General features: G+C 36.4%; 1 protein-coding gene across 1 annotated transcript in view; it reads left to right on the plus strand.

Annotated features, from left to right (window-relative positions):
* The first annotated feature begins 10,053 nt into the window (after positions 1-10,053).
* The window catches only part of SLC9A9 (solute carrier family 9 member A9), a 183,560-nt gene continuing 172,834 nt past the window's right edge, over positions 10,054-20,779 (plus strand). The window contains exons 1-2 of the mRNA XM_062005547.1: positions 10,054-10,354; positions 18,652-18,854. Coding sequence (XP_061861531.1) covers positions 10,180-10,354; positions 18,652-18,854 — 378 coding nt within the window. The 5' untranslated portion in view covers positions 10,054-10,179. The remainder of the gene's footprint in view (positions 10,355-18,651; positions 18,855-20,779) is intronic.

The raw sequence follows: 20,779 nt of genomic DNA on the forward strand, positions 1-20,779 counted from the left end.
TTCCAGAGAATAAGAGAAAAATATTTGAAAACTGTCAGTTAGAAGAAAAGAGGTCTGTGAATAAGGAGGTTGGAAACAAAAGCAACATAACGGTAAAACATGGCTCAGAGTGAAGATAAATGATTGTCCATAACCTACACAGACAATGGCAAAGGAAGAGAGTGCACAGGCCAAGGTCTAAACTGGAGATGAGAGGGAGCAGTTCAACGTTTCCCTTGGGTTAGGGAAGCAATATGGTACTCCAGGTAGGTATTCCCAGATCTAAATTAGTTATGTTTTGGATGTCATTTTCTAAAAGAAAGATTGGTTACTACAGGAGAAAACAGGGCCTAAACCTTGTCTGTAATAGAAGTTAATAGGAGTCCACTGGGCTTTTCTAAAGCATCTGCCTGTGCTTGTTGTGCTTACATTTCTTTACAAACATAACCCTATTTCTCTTCAGTGTGGAAGAACACAACCAGTGTTCTTGAAATGCTCCTTCTGATAGCACAGTACAATTATCCCTGGTTAACTGTTCTCAATGCTTCATATTCACAAGTTTTTAAACAGTGTTCAAGTGAAAAAAAGTAACAGCTGCTGTTTGGATATGGATAGAGATGAAAACAGTGTTGCTCATCATAGGTTTGTTTTAGTAAAACATGTTTTTAGGCTCTCAGGTAGAAAGATAATCCTGCTATCTCCACATAAGGGAGGCCATCACATGTAAACATAAGCCCCCACCAAAAAATAACGATCTTGCCAGAACCCATAAAATACTAATTTTGGCCTAATCCTATTCCTACTGACCGCAGGGAGATAGGAATTCGGGTGAGGTGTTTAATTAGGAGTTATCCCAAATATTCTTGTTCACAGACTAAAAATAATTCAGTTGAACTAGGATCTTCCTCTGAAGATGAAGTAAAAAACCTAATTATATCTTCCACTGCAATACATTTCAATACACTACAATACATTTCTTAAATAAACCCAAAGCCCTGTCTTTAACCTGCAGAACTGACTGAAGACGCAGTACTGCCCAAATTCGGATGTTGGTTTCGCGTGTACAGAGAGCCCTCTAGTGGAACGCACTTTCAGATTCCACTGATGAAAAGGAATGGTCTACATCATCTAAGTCAGTTAAATCACGTATTTTCCCCCACTTTCCTTAGCAGCGTTTTGTTACAGCACAGTACAATGTAATATAATTTGTATCTGAAAGAGAAGTCACCCAGTGGCATAGTGTTGAGCAAAATACCTGAGAAAAAGAGAAAAACAAAAAACACTGTAGCACAACATTGTGTCAGGCAAGGGGTTTTTTGTTGTTAAGATTTAAAAGTCAACCAGAGTAAGGACATTTGCTGCTGAGGTTTGGCAGTCATGAATTCAATTGCATTTCTGGAGTTGCTATATACCCAACACAACTAGATCAATTATATGATATCACTGTTCATATAGAAGTGTGGGGTATTATTAACGTCAACAGCCCAGGAGAGCTGATTGATCTTCAAAACTAGCTTCCTCAAAGCACAAGAACCTCCCAATATGCAGAATGTCAGGCAAGCATGGCAGAAGGCCAATGTAGAAGAAAGAGGAACACCTTGGATGGGAAAAGGAAACACAAAGGAGGTTGAGGCAAGAACATGCAATCAAGGAGGAATATAGAGACGTTGCCTGAGCATACAGAGAAATGCTTAAACAGTTGGAGTTGAAACTCACTAGACATAAAAGGAAAAGGGCTTCTATGAGTACATTAGCAGCAAAAGTTGCTGTTGAAAATGTAGATGCAATGGCTCTGTGCAGCAGAGAAACTAGTGACAAAGGACATAGAAAAGACAGAAGTGCTCAGTGACCCTTTTGTCTAAGCTTTTACTGGTAAGATTTGCCTCCACACCTCCCAGCATGCAGCAGAGTCTGTGAGACTGATAAATTATCTGCTTTACAGTAAAACAAAGCAGCAGATATGCACAAGTCCTTGGTTCCACAAGTTGAACACGGGTCAGCAATGTGTTACAATTCTTCCAAAAATGGACTGCCTGAGATAAGAAGCAAATCAAACTTTGTGTGCTGAAATCTCAGTAGATAAACATTACATTTCACAGTAAACCTCTCTCATCTTTTTAGCTCCTAATAGTAGTGTCCCACCAGGAAACTATAATTTCAAAATTATCCTTACAACTGGCATCTTTAAATTCATAGAGTCATAGAATGGTAGGATTGGAAGAGACTTTTCGAGATCATCTAGTCCAACTCTCCTGCAGAAGCAGGTCACTAGACAGTTTTTCAGTTTATTAAAATATGAAAATAATCCAAACCTGCAGGACAGCAGTTCATAACGAAAATGAACATTAACCCACAGAAGTAAACTTGGAAATACCTTCCTCATGATCTTAACATTAACCATGTGGGTTAATTTAAACTGTGTAAATAGGTAATACCAGTTTCTCAGAATTTCATGGGAATTCATCTTAGTTCAGAACCTATCAATTAAAACTGTGTAAAACAGAGCAGATCAACTGTACTTTGACAACTCTTAGGAGCAAACTTCTCTCTTTCAGAGCTTTAATTTTTTCAGGAATGCTGTCATTCACTCTAAGTTGAAATTGGTCTATAAAGGCTGATTCCAGCATGGTGATTATAGTGTACAGGGAACTGAGTTGGTCATTATATCACAAAGTGCAGTAAATTCATTGATGATCAAAAGAGAGAAAATATTTTCCTGTGTTGATACAATGCCTGGAGACAGTGACATATGAGCAGAAATACTGGAGATGAAAAATCCAATTCCATTCAACTCAATGTATATTCATCAAACTTAGTATTGTATTTTGATTAGGCAGTAAAACAGGCTCCAAAACAAGGAGGAAAGATAAAAGGAAAAAAAAAATAACTTTGCCTTCTGGATAGAAAAATGTATTCCATTAAGCAGAAGTTCTTTTTAAAGCATTTTTTTGGCTAAAAGTAATAGCTGTAACGTACTAATGAGACCATGTGACCCATGTGGTCAGAATACCAGCAATATCAAATAAGCAATAATAAAATCTGAGTCTGACCTCAGGAAAAAAATTGAGGACAAGATCAATAGCAACCAGAAAACAAACTGATTCCATGGGAAGGCTCTTCTAAGTAGCAGAAGTGCAGTTTTTAAAATAGAGTGAGGGCTGACAGTTACAAACTGACACTTAGTCCACCAATGTGGGCTTAGTGGCCTTAAGTGGCCTTAGTCCACAGGCATCTCATAGGCAGTTGTGTATTATAGCAGGAGCTAGCAAGGCAGATCTTCTTGGCTGGAATGGATTAGAGAAGGATAACCAGTTGTGATCCCACTAATCCTGTTCCTGTCTGTCTAAGGATTTTAGGCAAGCAAGCTGTGACAGAACATTTGCTATCTGTGCACTGGAAACATGGTTGATTTTTCAGTCTCAGAATCGGTTTACCTGTGTTTTTTATTTACATATATAGATGTATTTGTTTTCAATGATTATTTTTACTTCATCCTATACTTGCATAATTACCAATATTCCTAAAGTATTTTCTCTTTGCTTGGAATTCTCACTAACTGTAATTATTATAAATAATCTCAATTTTTATTTCATGCTCCTTTTCTGACTTTATCTTGCCCAAGATGATAATATCCCTACTGATTTACAAGACTGCTGTTGCTTTCACTTCTGTAAGAACAGACTTCTATATCTGCCATGCCAAAGGAGGAAAGGATTATTCTTCTGTGAAATTCATGCAGTAGAGCTGACAAAGGGAACTTAGTAAATAAGCAAGACTACCACCTCTTGTTCATAAAAATGACATGCCAATGGAGTTAAAGCAAATATTAATTTTAGTAAGAGCATGGTGTTATTGGAATCACATGGCATACTACCTTCCAACAGAAACTTTGTTTTGACTCTAACCTGTTAAATGATAGTCAAAATATCTTCCCTGTGAAAGCTTTCTTTGTGCACCTGGTAGTCTGTTCTGAAAAATAAGATCTAACTTTTTTATTTTTATCAAGATACATTCCTTCTTGATTTATTATCTGTTATCAGTACTACAAATATGATAAAGCTGCTGCAAAACATTGATGTTCTATCTATCTAACCTGCAAACCAAACAAACCTTGGAGAAAAGTTATTCCATTTAGGAGGGGAAATTGATGAGGGATGTGGATATCACTAAAATACTGTGACTACATGTAAGAACATGGAAAGACATGAGCACGGAAAGAAACAAACATATTACCTGGTCACAATACAAATGATTTTTAAAATGAGATCACATTTCAAAAGTTTGTAGGGTTTTCTGAGGCCATGCTGTGTTTCTGTGTATACTTTGTAGACAGCTCTTCTTTTTAAGAAGAGCTGCTTCTTTTTAAGAAGAGCTGCTTCTCATCTAACAAAACACTCTTTTTTCCAAATCTGTACTCAGCAAAACATTCCTGGAGAAACACTGAGGGGTGATTTGGTTTAATTTTGCTCAAGAGATATCTGATTCTGTTTACCTGTATTTCTGATAAAATAATATGACATACAGAGAACAATAAGACAGTCCTACCATTCATCTCAAAATATAACAAAACTAACTGGATTGGAACTTTTAATACAAGCTTTTTTATTACGTATAGGTTTCACATTAGATTTTAGATGTCTGATAGTGTATAGCAATGATATAGTAGTGAACTCGTCTGTGGATTGCTGCACTACTGTCCCACTTAGATGCCACTTAAATCTCAGATACGAAAATTTTGCTTCTCTACGTCCTCAGCCATTGCAATATATGTCAAAGCCTCATCTGGCACAGAAGGAATAGAGAATAAGCACCAGTTCCTACTTGTAATGGAAATTTAAAGCAACTAAGTGGATACCAAAAGCTGATATTAAGGTTACCTTTTGTTCACTTATTCACTTAACGATCTCAGACCATTTACAAATATTAATGAATTCCTAAAGTCTTGTGAATAATGTAAACACAAGATAAATCAATAGTGTTCTAAAGATGTAAACTGTAAGAGCTAAAAAAAGGTATCCTGTGGTTTGTAGAAGAAAAGAACAAAAACATGCTACCTCTTGTTTTGTAGCACTTCTTCATAGTGAGTGATGACATTAACTGAGAAAGACTAGAAAGAAAAATGGTTGCTTTTGACAAACACTTTGTCAAATAGGAAACAACCAAGTTGTGAGACACATGACATTTTTCAGTTTATATATACAGATAGATTTTTCACCATTTAAAAAAAAAGTAACAAAACAGGAAAAGTATTCTCTCTGAGCTCAGGCCCTTAGCACAGATCACCTGAGGAAAGGTATTTTCATGTTTCAATCTGTATTACTGAATCCCTAGAAAATTCTGCAAAATCGGCTTTCTACTTCCTAACATTACACAAGACTTTTTCCCCAAGATTTATCTGTGGACACACTTATACCGATTCAACATGGCCATTTTAAATAGCCGGTTCTGTTGAAGCTTCATGAACATTGGTAGTGGCAGTAAGTTCACTCTTCAGTATTTTATCTCATTTTCCAAAAACATAACATTAACTCAGTATGTGGAAAAGAGGTCTACTCATGCAAACCTGCCTTAATTTCTTTAGAACAGGAGAGTACAAATACCTACTAATAATGCTAAACTGTTTTGGTTGGATGGGAATAGAATTTTGTTAAAATTATTAGGAAAAAAATCCCTGGAAAATAAGTATTTCTGATAGGTCTTTATCAAGACAGAATGAATCCACAAAAAATGTGAATTTCATTTAGAAAGAAAAGAAAACCTTAATACATAATTTGGAGAAGTATTTTTGCTCAGGAATCAGAAATCCTGTGTGTTGGTTGGAATTCAAAGAATGATCTGAGTACCAAATGAAACAGAAGATAACAAATGTTGACAAAAAAGCTGTTTGAAGAAATTTTGAATGCAAATAGAGAAAAAAAGCCCCACGCCACATGAGGCTTAAAGAAAAATAATCTCTTTTTTTGCGGAAGTTAAATGTATAGTTTCAAATAATCAACATCTATCTTTAAACAAAAAGAAAATAAGCCAATTGTTTGGCATAATGGAAACACAAGCTAAAAGTCTTATTAGTGCCAGTTGCAACAGGATACAATTATAGAATTAGACAAGTATATTTGGCTCCATGATAGATTAACACAGTGTTTGAGAACACAAAAGAAAAAAGAGATTTGGGTGTCATTTCTGGATTCCTCATAAGCAGCAACCATGATAGGTTTTTCTGGTTGGAAAGTTGATTTAAAATTGTCTTGCATCTCTAGGAGGAATTCAATACCTAAAAGCCCCATCCTGTAACATGGTGAATGCTATTTAGAACCAAATCTCCAAAGAATTATATCAGGAGCTGTGCTGAGTCTTTGGCAGAATTTAAGCCCCAAGTCTAATGCTTGCAAGCCTAAAACTCTCATTCCGCTAACAAATAACTCTGATTACAATGTTTCCACAGTATGTAGCATTATGTTTCTGGGCATGAAAGAGAGCATTCAAAGAAATCACTTGTCAAACTCAGGGTGTATGTAGCAACAGAACTGTTTAGCCTAGTGTTTAAAGTCATTGTCCACAAGAGGTAAAAACCTGATTCACATAATTTCTCCCAAACTTTTTGTTGCTATCACAAATATTCCAATTGTTTAAAGAAAAGAGAGGTTTGGTGTCAGGATCTAGAACTATGATTATATATCTTCAAAGGCTGCCTTGAAAAGCTTAGCTATTTTCTGTAGAAGTGTAGGATTTTTCTACTAAAATAATTCACTGCTATGCAATCTAGAATGTGGGAGCAGTTAAGTGGTAAAATACATCGTTTATCCCTCATCCATTGTCATAGAATGTTAGGGTTGGAAGGGACCTTTAGAGATTGCTATCTTTTACGTAGCACAAGACTGGAATGACACTTTTCATTTCCTTAGTCTATTTTTCACCCTCAGAAGCTGTGATGGAGGTTTGCACACTGGCTATCTCAACACCAGCATGAAAATCTCTATTTAGCCTCTTCTCTGTGGTGCTGAGCAGTCTTATCTGCAGCTGAGCTCCCTGGATGGTGAAAGCGCTGAGCACCCAGAGCAAGAAAGGCCTCAAGTCTCTGAAACATTCATGTCAGAAGATGACTTCAAGTGCCTGTATCTGAAAACATCGCTCCAGGCCATTTCCATCCGTATTGTTCCTCTCTTTTCCCCCATTGGACAGGAGCAAAGTGCTTACCTGAGCTCAGCCTGTGCCTGCTGCAATGCGCATCAGAGTGGCCTGAGCCACCCAGGGTGAGTCACGGTAGAAACTGTTCCAAAGTCAAAAGGTGATCTGTGGTTTCACTTGTCTATGAATAAAATCCTCTGGCTACCCCAAAACTTGCATTTCATGAGGAAACAAATTCAGGTAAATTTTGCAAGTTGCTTTTTCCCTCGACTACCACCAAAATCAAGAGGACCACCAGAGCAGACTGCAACAGCATCCAGCACTTTTATCCTGAAATACTCCTCATTTCAACATTGTCATGGTTTAAACCCAGCTGACAACAATCAAACAACCCCGTCGATCCATCCCCCTACACCTGGGCTGCATGGAGAGGAGAATCGGGGAAAAGGTGAAGCTTTGTGGGCTGAGGGCAATTTAATAGAACAAAAGGAGAGGAGAAACAGCCATAACGACAGCAAAGGAACACAGAAAGCGAGTGCTACCGGTGTCGCCATCCATAGCCCAACACTCAGTCCAGACAGAACAGCCACAGTTCCTGCACACCAGCAGCTGCCCTTATCTCCTGAGCTTGACGTCAGCACGGTATCAACCAGCCTGGCCACGCCCCCTGCGGCATCTGGGGAAACTCGACCCTATCCCCAACAAACCCCCAGGACAATGTGGCTAACATTTTAAAAAGAGTTGAATCAGTTGCATAATGAAATTGCTACACCTAGTTCCCTTATATATTATTTTGTCATTCAAAATACAATAGTGAATAATTCTCAAAAAATACAGGTTAACAACAAAGTTTTATTCTGTGGTGGTTTAGCCATGGCTGTGTGCCAGGAACCCATCAAAGCTGTTCCATCACTCTCCCTCCTGAACTGGAGAGACATATAGCAAAAGGCTCACCAGTCAAGAAAAGGACAGGGAGAGATCACTCAGCAATTACCATCATGGGCAAAACAGACTCCACTTGGGGAGAAATTATATTATTTATTAAGAAAAAATCAAAACAGAGTAGAGAAATGATAAGTAACAAACTGAATCTTGAAACACCTCCCCCCATCCCTTCCTTCCCAAGTTTCTCCCTCCTCCCCCACAGCAGTGTAGAGGATTGGGGCATGGGGGTTACCATCTGTTTATTACAAGTGGACTTTGACACTGCTTCCTCTTGGGAAGAGGACTCCTTACATTTTCCACTCCTACAGTGTAGAGTCCCTCCCATGGGAGATATTCCTCCATAAACTTCTCCAGTGTGGGTCCTTCTCATGGGCTGCACTTCCACCATGGGCCTCTATGGCTGCAGGGGCAGGGACTCATCAGGAGCTGCACCACAGGTCACAGGGAAATCTCTTCTCCAGCGCTTGGGCATCTCCTCCCCTCCTTCTTCACTAACCTCGGTGTCTGTGGAGATGTTCCCACATTCTCATTCCCTTCTTCTACTGCAGTTTTGTATCTGTGCAGCAACTTCTTCCCCTTCTCAAATACATTTTTCACAGAGGCATTACCTCCATCACTAATTGGCTCGGCCCTGGTCAGCAGTGGGTCTACCTTAGAGCCTAGGTCAGCAGTGGGTACCCCCCCTCCACACTGTAGCCCCCTGCTACCAAAACCTGGCCACAGAAAACCACCACATATCCTTACTTAAGTTGCATGGTTTATTAGTTTGGGAAGTGTCAGCTGGGTTTTTTTGCCAGTTTTTCATCTCACAGACTCTGCTGATACTTGGTTTAGAAATACAGCTTCGACTTAAATCATACAGACTATGTTTGCAAATTATCAGGTAAAATTACAAAAAAGACAAAATGAGAAAAACACAAAGGAGAGAAGATGGTGTAACAGTGGACAGAACAGGGCAAAAACAACAACAAAGAAAAAGTATCTTTTAAGCAAAGAAAAAGCATTAATTAAAGAACTAGAACGAAATTGTTTTTAACACAAAGTGAAAAAAACAAATGGAAACCTGCTAAATGTGATTAACTTATATAGATGACACATTTATTGATTACCAGGCCAGAGTTAATTTAAAACATTGTAGGCTGAAGCAGCAGTGCCTCCTTAGATACACTCATACTGTTATGAGCTACAGCCCTGAAATTATGGACAGTATGGTCATCTAGGTATTTGTATTTTATTCACCTTCAACAAATACCTGACTTAGAATAGATTCTGTACAGATTAGTTTGGCCCAGAATGTTTTTAAGACATAAATTTTATGTGATTGTGACAAAAAAAGAGAGAAGATTGTCCTTTTTTTAATGAGAAGCAGATTTTTTTTTTTCCCCCTGATGAAAATGGGAGTTTATTTGGAACTCTCCAGTGTAATACATGTACTGCAGCCTTGAGCTTGGGCAGAAAAGCTTCCATGAGTATTAGGTATAAAAACTATTACAACTTCTACTGTTCTCCTGTCTTAATTGAATAATGTAAATAAAAACGTGCAAACAGCAGAAATTATGGAAAGTAAATTCTACTGCATTTTATTCAGTTTGATGGGGGGTTTTAAGTGCTTGTAATTCTAGGTAATACTTTCTAGAGAGATCTGTCTTTCTGCAGGATCAATACAACTTCAAGGCCTAAATCCTGAAATCCTTATTCATTGTTTTGTTTTCTTCTTCTGTCTTTGCACCATAGCAAAGTGCCAGCTTTATCCCATCTTGCTCATTTAAAAACAGGAAACAGGAACAAATATTATGAACATAGAAAAAGTTTTACTGCAGAATTTTAGAACTTAACAGAGCCTGAGCCTTGGAGGTGCATCTACAGCTGGAGCAAGCGCAGTCCAGTGATGCAACTGTAACATTAAAAATGAGACAGGGCAGCTTTAAGAGAGAAACAGGAAGCCGTAACTAGAATCCAGCTGAATTCTGAGCTGGGGCACATTACCATGAGGCTGCAAATGAAACAGATGTGCTTGCTGTGAATTTCTGCGGTATCTGGACTTTTTGTACCACAGGCGATAACACTTTCCTTCCTGTGAATTTTTTTTTCTTCTTTCATTTTGTACATATTTTCCATAAAGGGAGTGAAATGGAGACACTGAAGAAATATGTATCAGTGAAAGATGAAGATCGGTTTTATCATCAGGGAGCTGTGGAGTTGCTAGTCTTTAACTTTCTGCTCATTCTTACAATATTAACAATTTGGTTGTTTAAAAACCATCGATTCCGTTTTTTGCATGAAACCGGAGGAGCTATGCTTTATGGTGAGTATAAAATCAAATGCCAGCTGAATATGAGACTAGTCACATATTTATGGCCAAAAAATGTGCTGAATGAAATGTCATCAGTTCCATAGCTGTACAGTAAAATAATAATGTTACAGCATTCCTGATGAAGTACCTGGAGGCTGACTTGTTAAGGGAGCAACTATCATGAGCTGGTTATCCTCACAATATGTGTGTTATGTTCCTCTGTGGGCAGACAGTCACTGCATGACACTTTAGGAGTTAGGGAGTTTATTCAAACGAATGAAGTTGTCCCAGTGAAAGGGATCGTTTAATTTGCTCACTTTTCCTTGCTTGTTTTGTATAACATTCAAAGTTGTTTCAGTAGGTAGCCTTGTTTATACAGTGATGTTGTCTAATAAAGTTTAAATGATCTTGCCATTTTTCTTTTTTTTTTCTTTCTTTTTCTGTGTGCTTTTGATAATCACACTATGAAGAATGCCTCTGTCATGTCTCCTCTGAATGCTGGCATTGTAATGTAATTTCAGTTTACCTATCTGGCTCTAACCTTTCATGAAGTTTTAAGATATTGTGTATCACTCACGTAGAACTTTCTGCATTGTCCACTGTTAAGTAGTACTCACCAGTTTGACAGTATACACTTACATGTATGATAATTTCTCTTGTCATCTTCTTTGTTTCACTTTTCTCTAAGTATGTGACTGCCATTTCTGTTATCATAACACACACAGAGGAGGGTAACACTATCGAAATGGAAGATCTAAACCAACAGCTCAGTCATGATGTGTCTAATTGACAGCCTGTTTTGACTCTGAATCATTCTACACATATAATATACCCTAGTAGTGTCATACCCAAAACTGTTTAGGATTGCATATTCTGAAGGATATTTGTTTAACATAGCACACCAAATGCAAAAAAACTTTGGAGGTTCAGCTGCAAGCTTGCAAAAGAAAAGGCAATTGACCTCTACATTTTGAGATAAAAGCTTCATTTTCTCTTTCTATGTCAACCTTTTTAAGATTATCTCAGTTCCTTAGGAGGACTGCAGCTGAAGATCAGAGTCTTCCTTGTAACACTTTCAAACTATTTCATTAGCTAAATTAACTGTATGAAATTTAAAGAACGGGCTATTTCATCTTGGCTTACTATCTTCACAACTGACTTGATACTTTGAAGGAAAGCAAGCAAACAAGAAACTCTTGTATTAAACCCATAACACCTGAGTCTGTGGTATTTCTTAATTTTTATATGCCTTGCATTTATTTTAAAGTTGCAAAAAAATTATTTATTTTACAATATGCCCTTTATCTAATCTTGAAATCTAGTGCATATAGAAAACACGCTTCAACTGAATAAGTTGAGACTGAAATACACATCACTCAATACTTAAATGCCATAGTTTATGTTGTCAGACATGGCCTAGACTGTTGTATTACAGGGTATAAGCTACATAGCATCACTAAGAATACAGTTGTTAGTGGCATTTCTAGAAGGAAAGCCATGAAACACCACAATGTATTCATTATGATTAATGTGTAAATTACAACAACCTTTTACTAATTACAGGGATGACTGTTCTATAGTTGCTTCCTTTACACTACTGTGCTGTTTCTCATGTGCAGCTGATAACATTTGTTGAAAATTTGTAAAAAAGCTTATAAAAATAGATTCACAATATGGTGGAATACAACATTACACAAGTAAATCAATATTTAGAGTTTTGTTTGTCTTTTATTTCTATTTTGCTTCACATCATGAGGATAACCAGCTCATGATATTCTTTTGATAGGTTAAGAGATTAGTGCTGCAGTAGGACAGAGCTTTTAAATTATTAAAACATTAATGAACAAAGGAAATATCCCTCATTATTGTAAATAAACCACATATTTAATCTTGCATTATTTATGATGGCCTTCAAACAGGAAAAAAAGCTTACTTGCATGATACAAAAAGCTGATGATGTCCTTTTTTTACTAGATATGGGTTCAGATATCTTTAGCATTGTGGAATAGGGATAATGACAAGAAAGGTGAATTTCAGAGGTCATAATAGAGGCAGCAACTCTAGGAGAAAATCTTCATGGCACCAAGCAGCAACAGTAAGCTAAATTCTGTCCTCCTTTTTTGCCTTCAGTTTTAGAAAGAGAAAAAGTGGTTTATGCGTGTTTTGTACAAACAAAAAAAGTTTTTGACCAACAGTTTGCTTTACTCCTGCCCATTGAGCTAATTGCTAAATACATGAATAACAGCACAAGAAATTGTTAATTTTGCTTTAAGTAACAGAAGAATTTGCAGTCTTGTCCCACCCTGTGATAGATGGGTCTTTATTGCTTACCAAGATAATGTAACAGGGGAAGATAACAGATAACAAGGAAAAGGAGAGACAGAATGAAATATGAGGAAGATCACAAGAAGTTTTACAGTTACTGCAAAGTGCAGAACAGATGGAACACTATGAACAACCTGATAGAAAATGCTGTTTTAGGCTAGTAGTTCCAGCTAAAAAAAGCCAGTACTGGAAAACTGTCCTTTTAGAAACTTTAAAAACTGAGGGGTTTTTTTAAAAGCAATGTTTCAATACTAAATATAGCTATATTTAATTATTGCTTTTAATCTGCAGTTGCAAAAAAAAAAAAAAAAAACTAAAGCACTTAGCATAACCCAGAATTAATTTGCAAGAATTAATTCAACAGGAATTCAACATTATTTCACAAAAAAAAAAGTTATGTGTGTACATATACATGCACATATATAGACACACATTTCAAAGCACTTAGCTTGAAAGTATTTAAACAAATTATTTTGTTTCGACACCAAACTGAAAAAAAAATCACTCACAACACAGAGGAATACACATACCTGTTTATTCGTTCATTCCTCTGTTTTCCAGTACCTCAGAGATCAAATTTCTCTGCTCATGTAGCTTTGTTGGACAAACAGACCTCAAACAGTAAACTTCCTTCCTGATTTCTATTTATCAAGGAGGCAGGTAAATATGAAAGAACAGCTTTGTCCCACTCATAAAGGGAAGAGCATCATCAACACTATTTTCTAGGCAACAGCATAGTCAGAATTAGTGAGGTAGAATATCTACAGTAATGAAGTAATGAAAACTGAATGTCACTTTTCTCAGGCAAGAGTACCTGGCCTCTGTCTTATCACCAGACCCCAGAAGGTGGCCTCTTAATACTAGATAATAGACAACTGACAATAAAGATGTGTTTATTACCCAGCTCCTCGAGGGGCTGGTATCCTTAAGTACCTTGGTTATAATACGTTAGGTGCCAAATTCCCCATATAATACTCATAGCCCTCCACTTTAGTGGAGGAATAGTTCAGAGCCCACAGCAAAAAACCTGAGTGTTAGTATCCAAATTTCTCATCCTCCCCAAAATTTAATTATCAAGGCTACACAAGTGCTACCAGTTACCTCTGATTAAGTGGCTAAATCCTCTTGCAGGTAGGCAGCCAAAATGAAACTTCAGCAAAAGAAACCTAACAAAAAAAAACCCACCCCAAAACAAACCACCCCATCAATACAATCTGTGTCTTTTATCTGCTGGGTTAATTAGCAGCTTTGGTTGAAAATGTTCTCATCTTAAATAGTTGTCACTCCTAGGGAATGTGTGACACCCATTAGAGTGGAGGTGAGGCCAATTAAAGATGTAAAGATTGTCAGAATTCATTGGAAAGCATGGGAAAATCGTGATCAAGGCAGAAATTGGCATTTTTTAGTGGGAAGGTCAGAGGAATAACACTCTTGAGTCTAACAAAGATATTAAGAAGAAATCCTAAAATATTGGGGAAATTCAAGAAATGGCTAAAACTGCATCCCTGAGTGTCATCACTATGGAAGGCATTTAACAGCTGACTAGAGAAAATGCTGGTGAAAGAACAGTCCTGTTTAGCTCGGGAGTTTGTCATGAGTGACTTAGAAATCCCTTCCAATATGCTAATCTTTATTAAGAACCTTATCCTGTTTCCAGCTGAAAAATCTGCATTGCTTTCAGTTTAAATATAGCTGAGATTTTAACATGGTTAGAGATTTTGCTTCAAGATCTTACCTCAAAGGATGACCCGTAACATTAGTTATACTCTTATTAGGTTTAAATCCAGCATTTAAATAAATGTGTTTAAAACATTAATTAAATGAAGTCCTTGTATCAGTTTTGAAGCACACTGCCTTAAATAAGAGAAAGATGAGCTGAAAACATTTATAATTGGATTTGGACTCCTAGAACACAAGCTAGGTACTCAGTGTTAGTACACTCCAGTTTTGCCTTGCGTAAGAGTGCATTTACAATTACCATCATCTTTAATTGATATAATACTATTTGAAACTTTTTTACTCAGGTTAATAAGTGCCTTAGCATAACACCTACTTGTGATGTTAGGTAAGGGATACAGCATCATTCCTGTCTCATCTTCAGGGATTTTTAACTGCTGAATTCCTAGACTTACATGATAAAGTCAGGCTTTCTGTGCATGCCACTGTGAAATCAGAACTGTTTATACCGAAGTTGTGGTTTTAAATACATGTTTTTATATATCTGAGTCCACAAAACTTTGTGAGTAAAAAGTCAAGTTTAATTTTTCTGCCACAAAACACTGATTGCAAAGAAATTAGAAATTATTAGTCTTTTTTTTCATAGTAGATACATACAAATTCTATTTCCCCAATGTTTTTGGGTTTGTTGTGGGTTTTTTTTTCAAGATACATTACAAAAGCATGGTTTCTGTTTGGAAGAGAGAGTAGTGGAAGGGAGAGTACATCATATACCTATTTAAAATTAATTATTTCTATTAGAATATTACCTGAATTCTATCATGAAAGAAATGTTATATAACGACTGAAGGCAGAAAGTGCATTCCATAATTTGTACACCTACTAAAATATTAAATACACTCTTCCCAGATTTGTAACACACTGGGGGTTTTAAAGAGGGTGTTTGGCGCCTGTATTACTGAAGGAAGAAAACAATCCCATCATTATCTTGACTCTTGCAATGTAGTGTAGTGATAGCAATTGTTTTTGTCTGAACCTTCTACAGAGCATTTGAGAGTATTCTGAATCAACCCATCTTTATGGATCCCATTCTCATTTTGTTAAAATTTAATACATTGTAGAATTTCCTTGAGAGCTACAAGGACATCAAAATCCCAATGATGTCACAAGAATATCAGTTTTCAGAATCTTCTCTAATGTAGTTTCTCCAATATGTGTATACTGTTCAATACTCTTACAGTTTCCTTCTGCTTTCATTATAATTTCATTATTTGTGTGGCTCTGTACATTACCCAGATCTGGACTCCATCAGAGGATAAGATCTAAAGCTGGTAGAAGAAAACCCAAAAGGAAAATCTGAATTCCAGTTGTAAATCTCAGTCAGTGTTCAACTTTATTTCTCTGTAGCTACTGTGACCATACTTCTAAAATGCTCCTTCTCTGCAAATGGATTTATTTATACTCAAGAGCTGTCTTGCAGGACTAGGATCTACAATATTTGCACATGTTTCCATTCCAGAAAACTAGAGAGCCAATTTGAGATTACAGCTGAAGATAACATCATCTCAGAAGGCATAATCAGAACAGTCCTCTACTCCTAGTCTAAACTTGACACTACAGGTTAAAATAATTTGCCTTTCAACAATTCAATGTAACTGCATTGCTACAATTAAGAACATTTGTTTTCATTTTTAAAACAATCACATATAATATTGTTCAAAGTAGATGCTGTATTAGCCAGTATAACACACATATTAGGAATCTCAGAATATTGAAGGACACTGTAGTCCTCCTGGCTGCACAAGAGACAGGAAAGGCAATGTCAGATGGTCTCCACTGATCTTCCCTGAGTAGTTCCATGTTGTCATTCTAAAAGTTATTATGTGTACAAGCCATTTAAATAGTTAAACTTGGAAAGCTAAACAAAAAAAGAGCAGAACAACTTTGATTAGTAGAATTTACACTCTTATTTTTAAAATCACTTTCATGTTTTTAGCTCTTCATTCATTATTTTTAAGCTCTCAGTTAAAAATAGTGCTATTTCCTGAGATTCCTGTCTTCTGCATGCACCAAGACTGTTACATGTACAAATAAGCATAATGCTTGCTGTTGCTGTTGTAACAGACACAAGGCCAGTTGAAGAAAAAAAAATACTGTTTTAAATAATTTTGGAAGATATAGTGTAAGGTTCTAGGTAAAACTATACAGAAAAAGAGAGACTAGGAAATGCAGCAAGACAAGAAGTTAGGCAAGCACAGAAGAATCATGTCTGGAAAAGATCATGAGCATCATACAGGGAAATAAGCAGAGAGAATGCAGAAGAAAATGGAAATTAAAGAGTAGATGATCGGATGGGTGAACAGGTTGTAACAGCATATTCATCTAACCAAATACCCTTTTCTCCTGCCTATTTGAAGCCTATTTCATCTTGTAACTTTATATTGATTCTAGCAAACTGTGTTTTGTGTATTGCCAAATATTGCTGGTTTTGAATGCTCTTTTTCTGCCAGTGTCCTTGCACAGGCTTTGGTGGATGTCTGCAAAGTATTTCTGTTACCTTAGTAGGTTAAGTCTGTGTAACATCTGATAACAGAAATGCAACAGAGGCTGTAGTTTAAAACATTGAGTGATAGGAACAACAACGGTAAAAGGAAAACTAGAAGCTTTTTATTCCAGAGAATGAGAAGGAAACATCAAGTCTTGTTCAAACAACCAATGAAGTTGAATTTTTAATGTATTTGAAATTGAATTTGAAAACAAAATATGTGGTTCTAGAGAAAATCTAATTAAAAATAAGAAGAAAACCTTGATTGTTTTAATTAATCAATGGTTTCCTGGGTTCTGACTCATGATTTGGACATCTGGGGATGACCATTGTAGAAGTCATATCCATAGTAACACATTCAGTGCTTGCTTCCCTTTTCCCATATGTGCTTTTCCCTAAAATTTTTAGGAACTCTGTCCTTCACTGTAGCTAAATTTATTACCTGATTTATTGCACAAATGCTGCATAACTGAAGAAAGTGGTCTTGGGTTTTTCTACTCCTTGTCTAAATCTGGTACCATTTTAAGAAACCAACCATACTAAAAAACAGATACAAAACACACATAAATGCTAATGCATAAACAAGCAATACGACTGTTACTCTGTTGTAGCACCAGTTCAGAAAGCTACAAACTTGCCTTGCATGTATTCTAGAAACCTGCAGTCCAGAGAGTCTCTGACAGTAACAAAGACATCCTGTTTTCCTCTCAAGGCGTTTATGATCATTTTTGTCACGACGGCATCTGATTACTGGATAAAACTTAAACATATTTTTCAGATGCTTATCAGCTATTTCCTGTAATTTTATTTCTTTCTTATCTTTCATTAATATCTATCTAGATCTTTAGATATCTTCAATCAATATTTAATCTGAGCATTTTCTAGCATTTTATGAATGTGTTCATAATGAGTAAGTGTAAAGCTGTTCACCATATACATGGGACTTAAAACACACAAGACATAAAAGAAGTGTGGAAATTCAATTTGAAAACAAATCCAAGTGTCTGAGGGTGGAAATAATCTCAGGAATTTGCAGTAATTTTATTCAGCTAAATATTAGTCACCTCTCCTGAAGTAATCATGCAAGCTCCCACTAGAGCCAAAAGAAAGCAAACCTTCCAGAGGACAATTGCAGAAGTACATTTTATTCTATGCTAGCTGTAAAGGAAGCCAAATGATCTGTCTTAGATAAGAGTACTAAATTGTAGATAATCAAATTAAGCCCATCTTCCTTTCCTTTCTCCTGCTTTTGTTTTCCCACATTTATAAAGTCTCAAAAATAGTCTTCTAGAGAAAGCAGAATATACCTAAGGATACTGTGTCAGAGTTTTGCCCCCAGAAATGAAGTGTAAAATCTCTAAAAGTACAGCTGATTTTTATATGTCCAGTACAGTACATTAGTTATGCAGGGATTCCCCATCTCTAAGTACCTATTAATAACGCAGTAGGTGAGTAACTCAGTTAATTACTATATCAGAATGATTCCAGCAACTCGATCACAAAAATAGGAGTACAACTGAGAATATGTGAAACCAACATCTGTATTCTAATGAAATTACTATTTCAGAAGAACATTTTGTGGTCATCCATGGCACATTGAGTGAGGTGTGCCTCTGTGATGGTAGAAACACTGAGAGTGGTATCCTAGCTTTAAAAGAGTTTGTTTTTCTCCATATCAGTAATTGTGTTGAATCAGATGCTTAAAAGTACCACAGTCTCTTTGGGTTGGTCTATTTATTTATTTATTTATTTTACTCTCCAGGCCTTTTAATGGGATTAATTATAAGATACGCAACAAAAGCATCAGATGTTGAAAGCGGAACTGTGTATGAATGCGAAAAGCTGAAATCTGGGCCATCCACTCTACTTATTAATATAACTAATCAAGTCTATGAATATCAATACAAAAGAGAGATCAGCCATCACAATGTCAATGGTCACCAAGGGAATGCAATGCTTCAGAAGGTAAAACCTATCTCATTTTCATTCTAAACAGTATAAGACATTTCTTTTATTTACATCCTTGACAGAAGAAAACAAGTTTCATGCAAAATATGACAGAGAAAGAATATTTGGGATTTAGGGTGAGAAGGGTAAGTGGTGAAGGAGAATAGGAAGCAAATAAAGTGCAATAGAAACCTGACAATCATCATCACTTCCATAGATAAGTGGGTTGTTTTCATAACAATGCATTATGGTGTTTGAATACATTCATTCACTACTTCAGTGGTCCTCAGTGGGGATTTCACTGGCTGTCCCCATGCTTGGGGAGACAGCATAGTAGCAATTCAGGCTAGATGCAAAAAGGGAAGTCTGGAAGGAAGTTTACACTTTCTTATAATGTCCAGGCCTTTTCTGTTTCCCAGTAGATAAAATTAAAATATTTTACTTTGTTAGTATATTCTTTCCCCACTCTCACAATATTTACTTTTTGTAACATCTCCTTTCTGGAAAAAATGGCAGTAATTTAAAGAGCTCCTGAGTGCAAAGGGACATTTTAAAACTTGGATTTTATGCTGAAAGATATTACATATTCACATGAAGTTTCTAACCCCTTACAACTATTGCAATACATTATTCTTCATTATTGTGTTATTGTTTATCTAATACAGTAATACATGTTTAATGAATTATAGTGGTTATCATTATAAAAACAATGTTATTCTGAGAATATACAGTGGGGAACTCAGCAGAATTAGGAATTAACCATCTGCTCCAGTTTCTTGCTGATGCAGCACCATGGGCCTGTCTGTTGTTACTGGCAGACTCCTGCCATGCTCAGAAAGAGTTAGACTCTCCAGGACTTCTAGAGCTGTGGTGGGTGGAGACAGGAAAATAACTGGGGCAGTCAAACTAGTCAGATTTTGCTGAATCTTTATTCTCTTTCCTGTTAAATGGTTGTAAGAATTTTGTCTGAGCCAAACTGCGTGGTTAGTTTCCTTTAACATCTTCATTAAGCCTGATATACCAAAGTTGACTTGTGTTAGGAAAAAGAAGGAGCATTAGATGGAACAGAAGTTTCTGTTACCCTTACAGGGGATTGCTCAATCTTATTTCCATAGTCTTACTTTGCTGGAAGATCCTTGAAGGTCTCAACTGTGAATTGTGGGACTCTTACTGGACAGGCCTGCCTGAATTTTCATTCTTTTCCTTTAAAATTATCTGGCAAATGCCCTATTAAAATGAAATTAAATAAAAAAGAAAGAGGGAGATATTCAACAGTATTTAGGAGGCAATAACAATGCCTGGCAGCCTTCCTGACTGGCAATAGCAGTAATGTAAAAAACAGAAAACATGATCACACCATGCTCTGCTTTTTCTACAACTGTAATTCCCTTTTGACCTCAGTACAAGAGTTTACTAAATGCATTTATCAGAAAGAATAGACTGTGTTATAATTTACAAATGTGTGTTCTTCGTAACAGTTTTGAATAATAAAACATGCAGCCAGGATTTCTGATGCCTAAGGAAAAAAAATTAGCTTATTTACTGAATTAATTCCAGAATTAACATTTAAGGCTGTTAGTTCATAAGTGAAGAAAATCCTTTTTCTACTGGATTTTCAATGAAGTTGCCAGCACAGTTACATTTTCTGGCACATTATTTGCCAGCTAGATTTTTTTCAACTTTATAATTCAAAGTAAGCAGACTGGAAAAAAAAAGGCTGAGTTCTCACTTCCTGTTTATGAAATCAAGCTATCTGTCAGTGAGAAGACAGAAGCAATTTGTAGGCAAGTCTCACTCTTTCAAAGCTAAATAATTCATCTAGAATACTGTAGCCTTAAAATATCACTTTATCAGAACAAAGGAGTTGCAAGTCTTTGTGTTACTTACACCGTGTCTCTTTAGAACATACTGGTATTATATAGCCCTCTGACAGAAGAGTAAAC

Source organism: Colius striatus, chromosome 12 (assembly GCF_028858725.1).
Source record: "Colius striatus isolate bColStr4 chromosome 12, bColStr4.1.hap1, whole genome shotgun sequence".
In the NCBI taxonomy this organism is placed as follows: domain Eukaryota; kingdom Metazoa; phylum Chordata; class Aves; order Coliiformes; family Coliidae; genus Colius; species Colius striatus.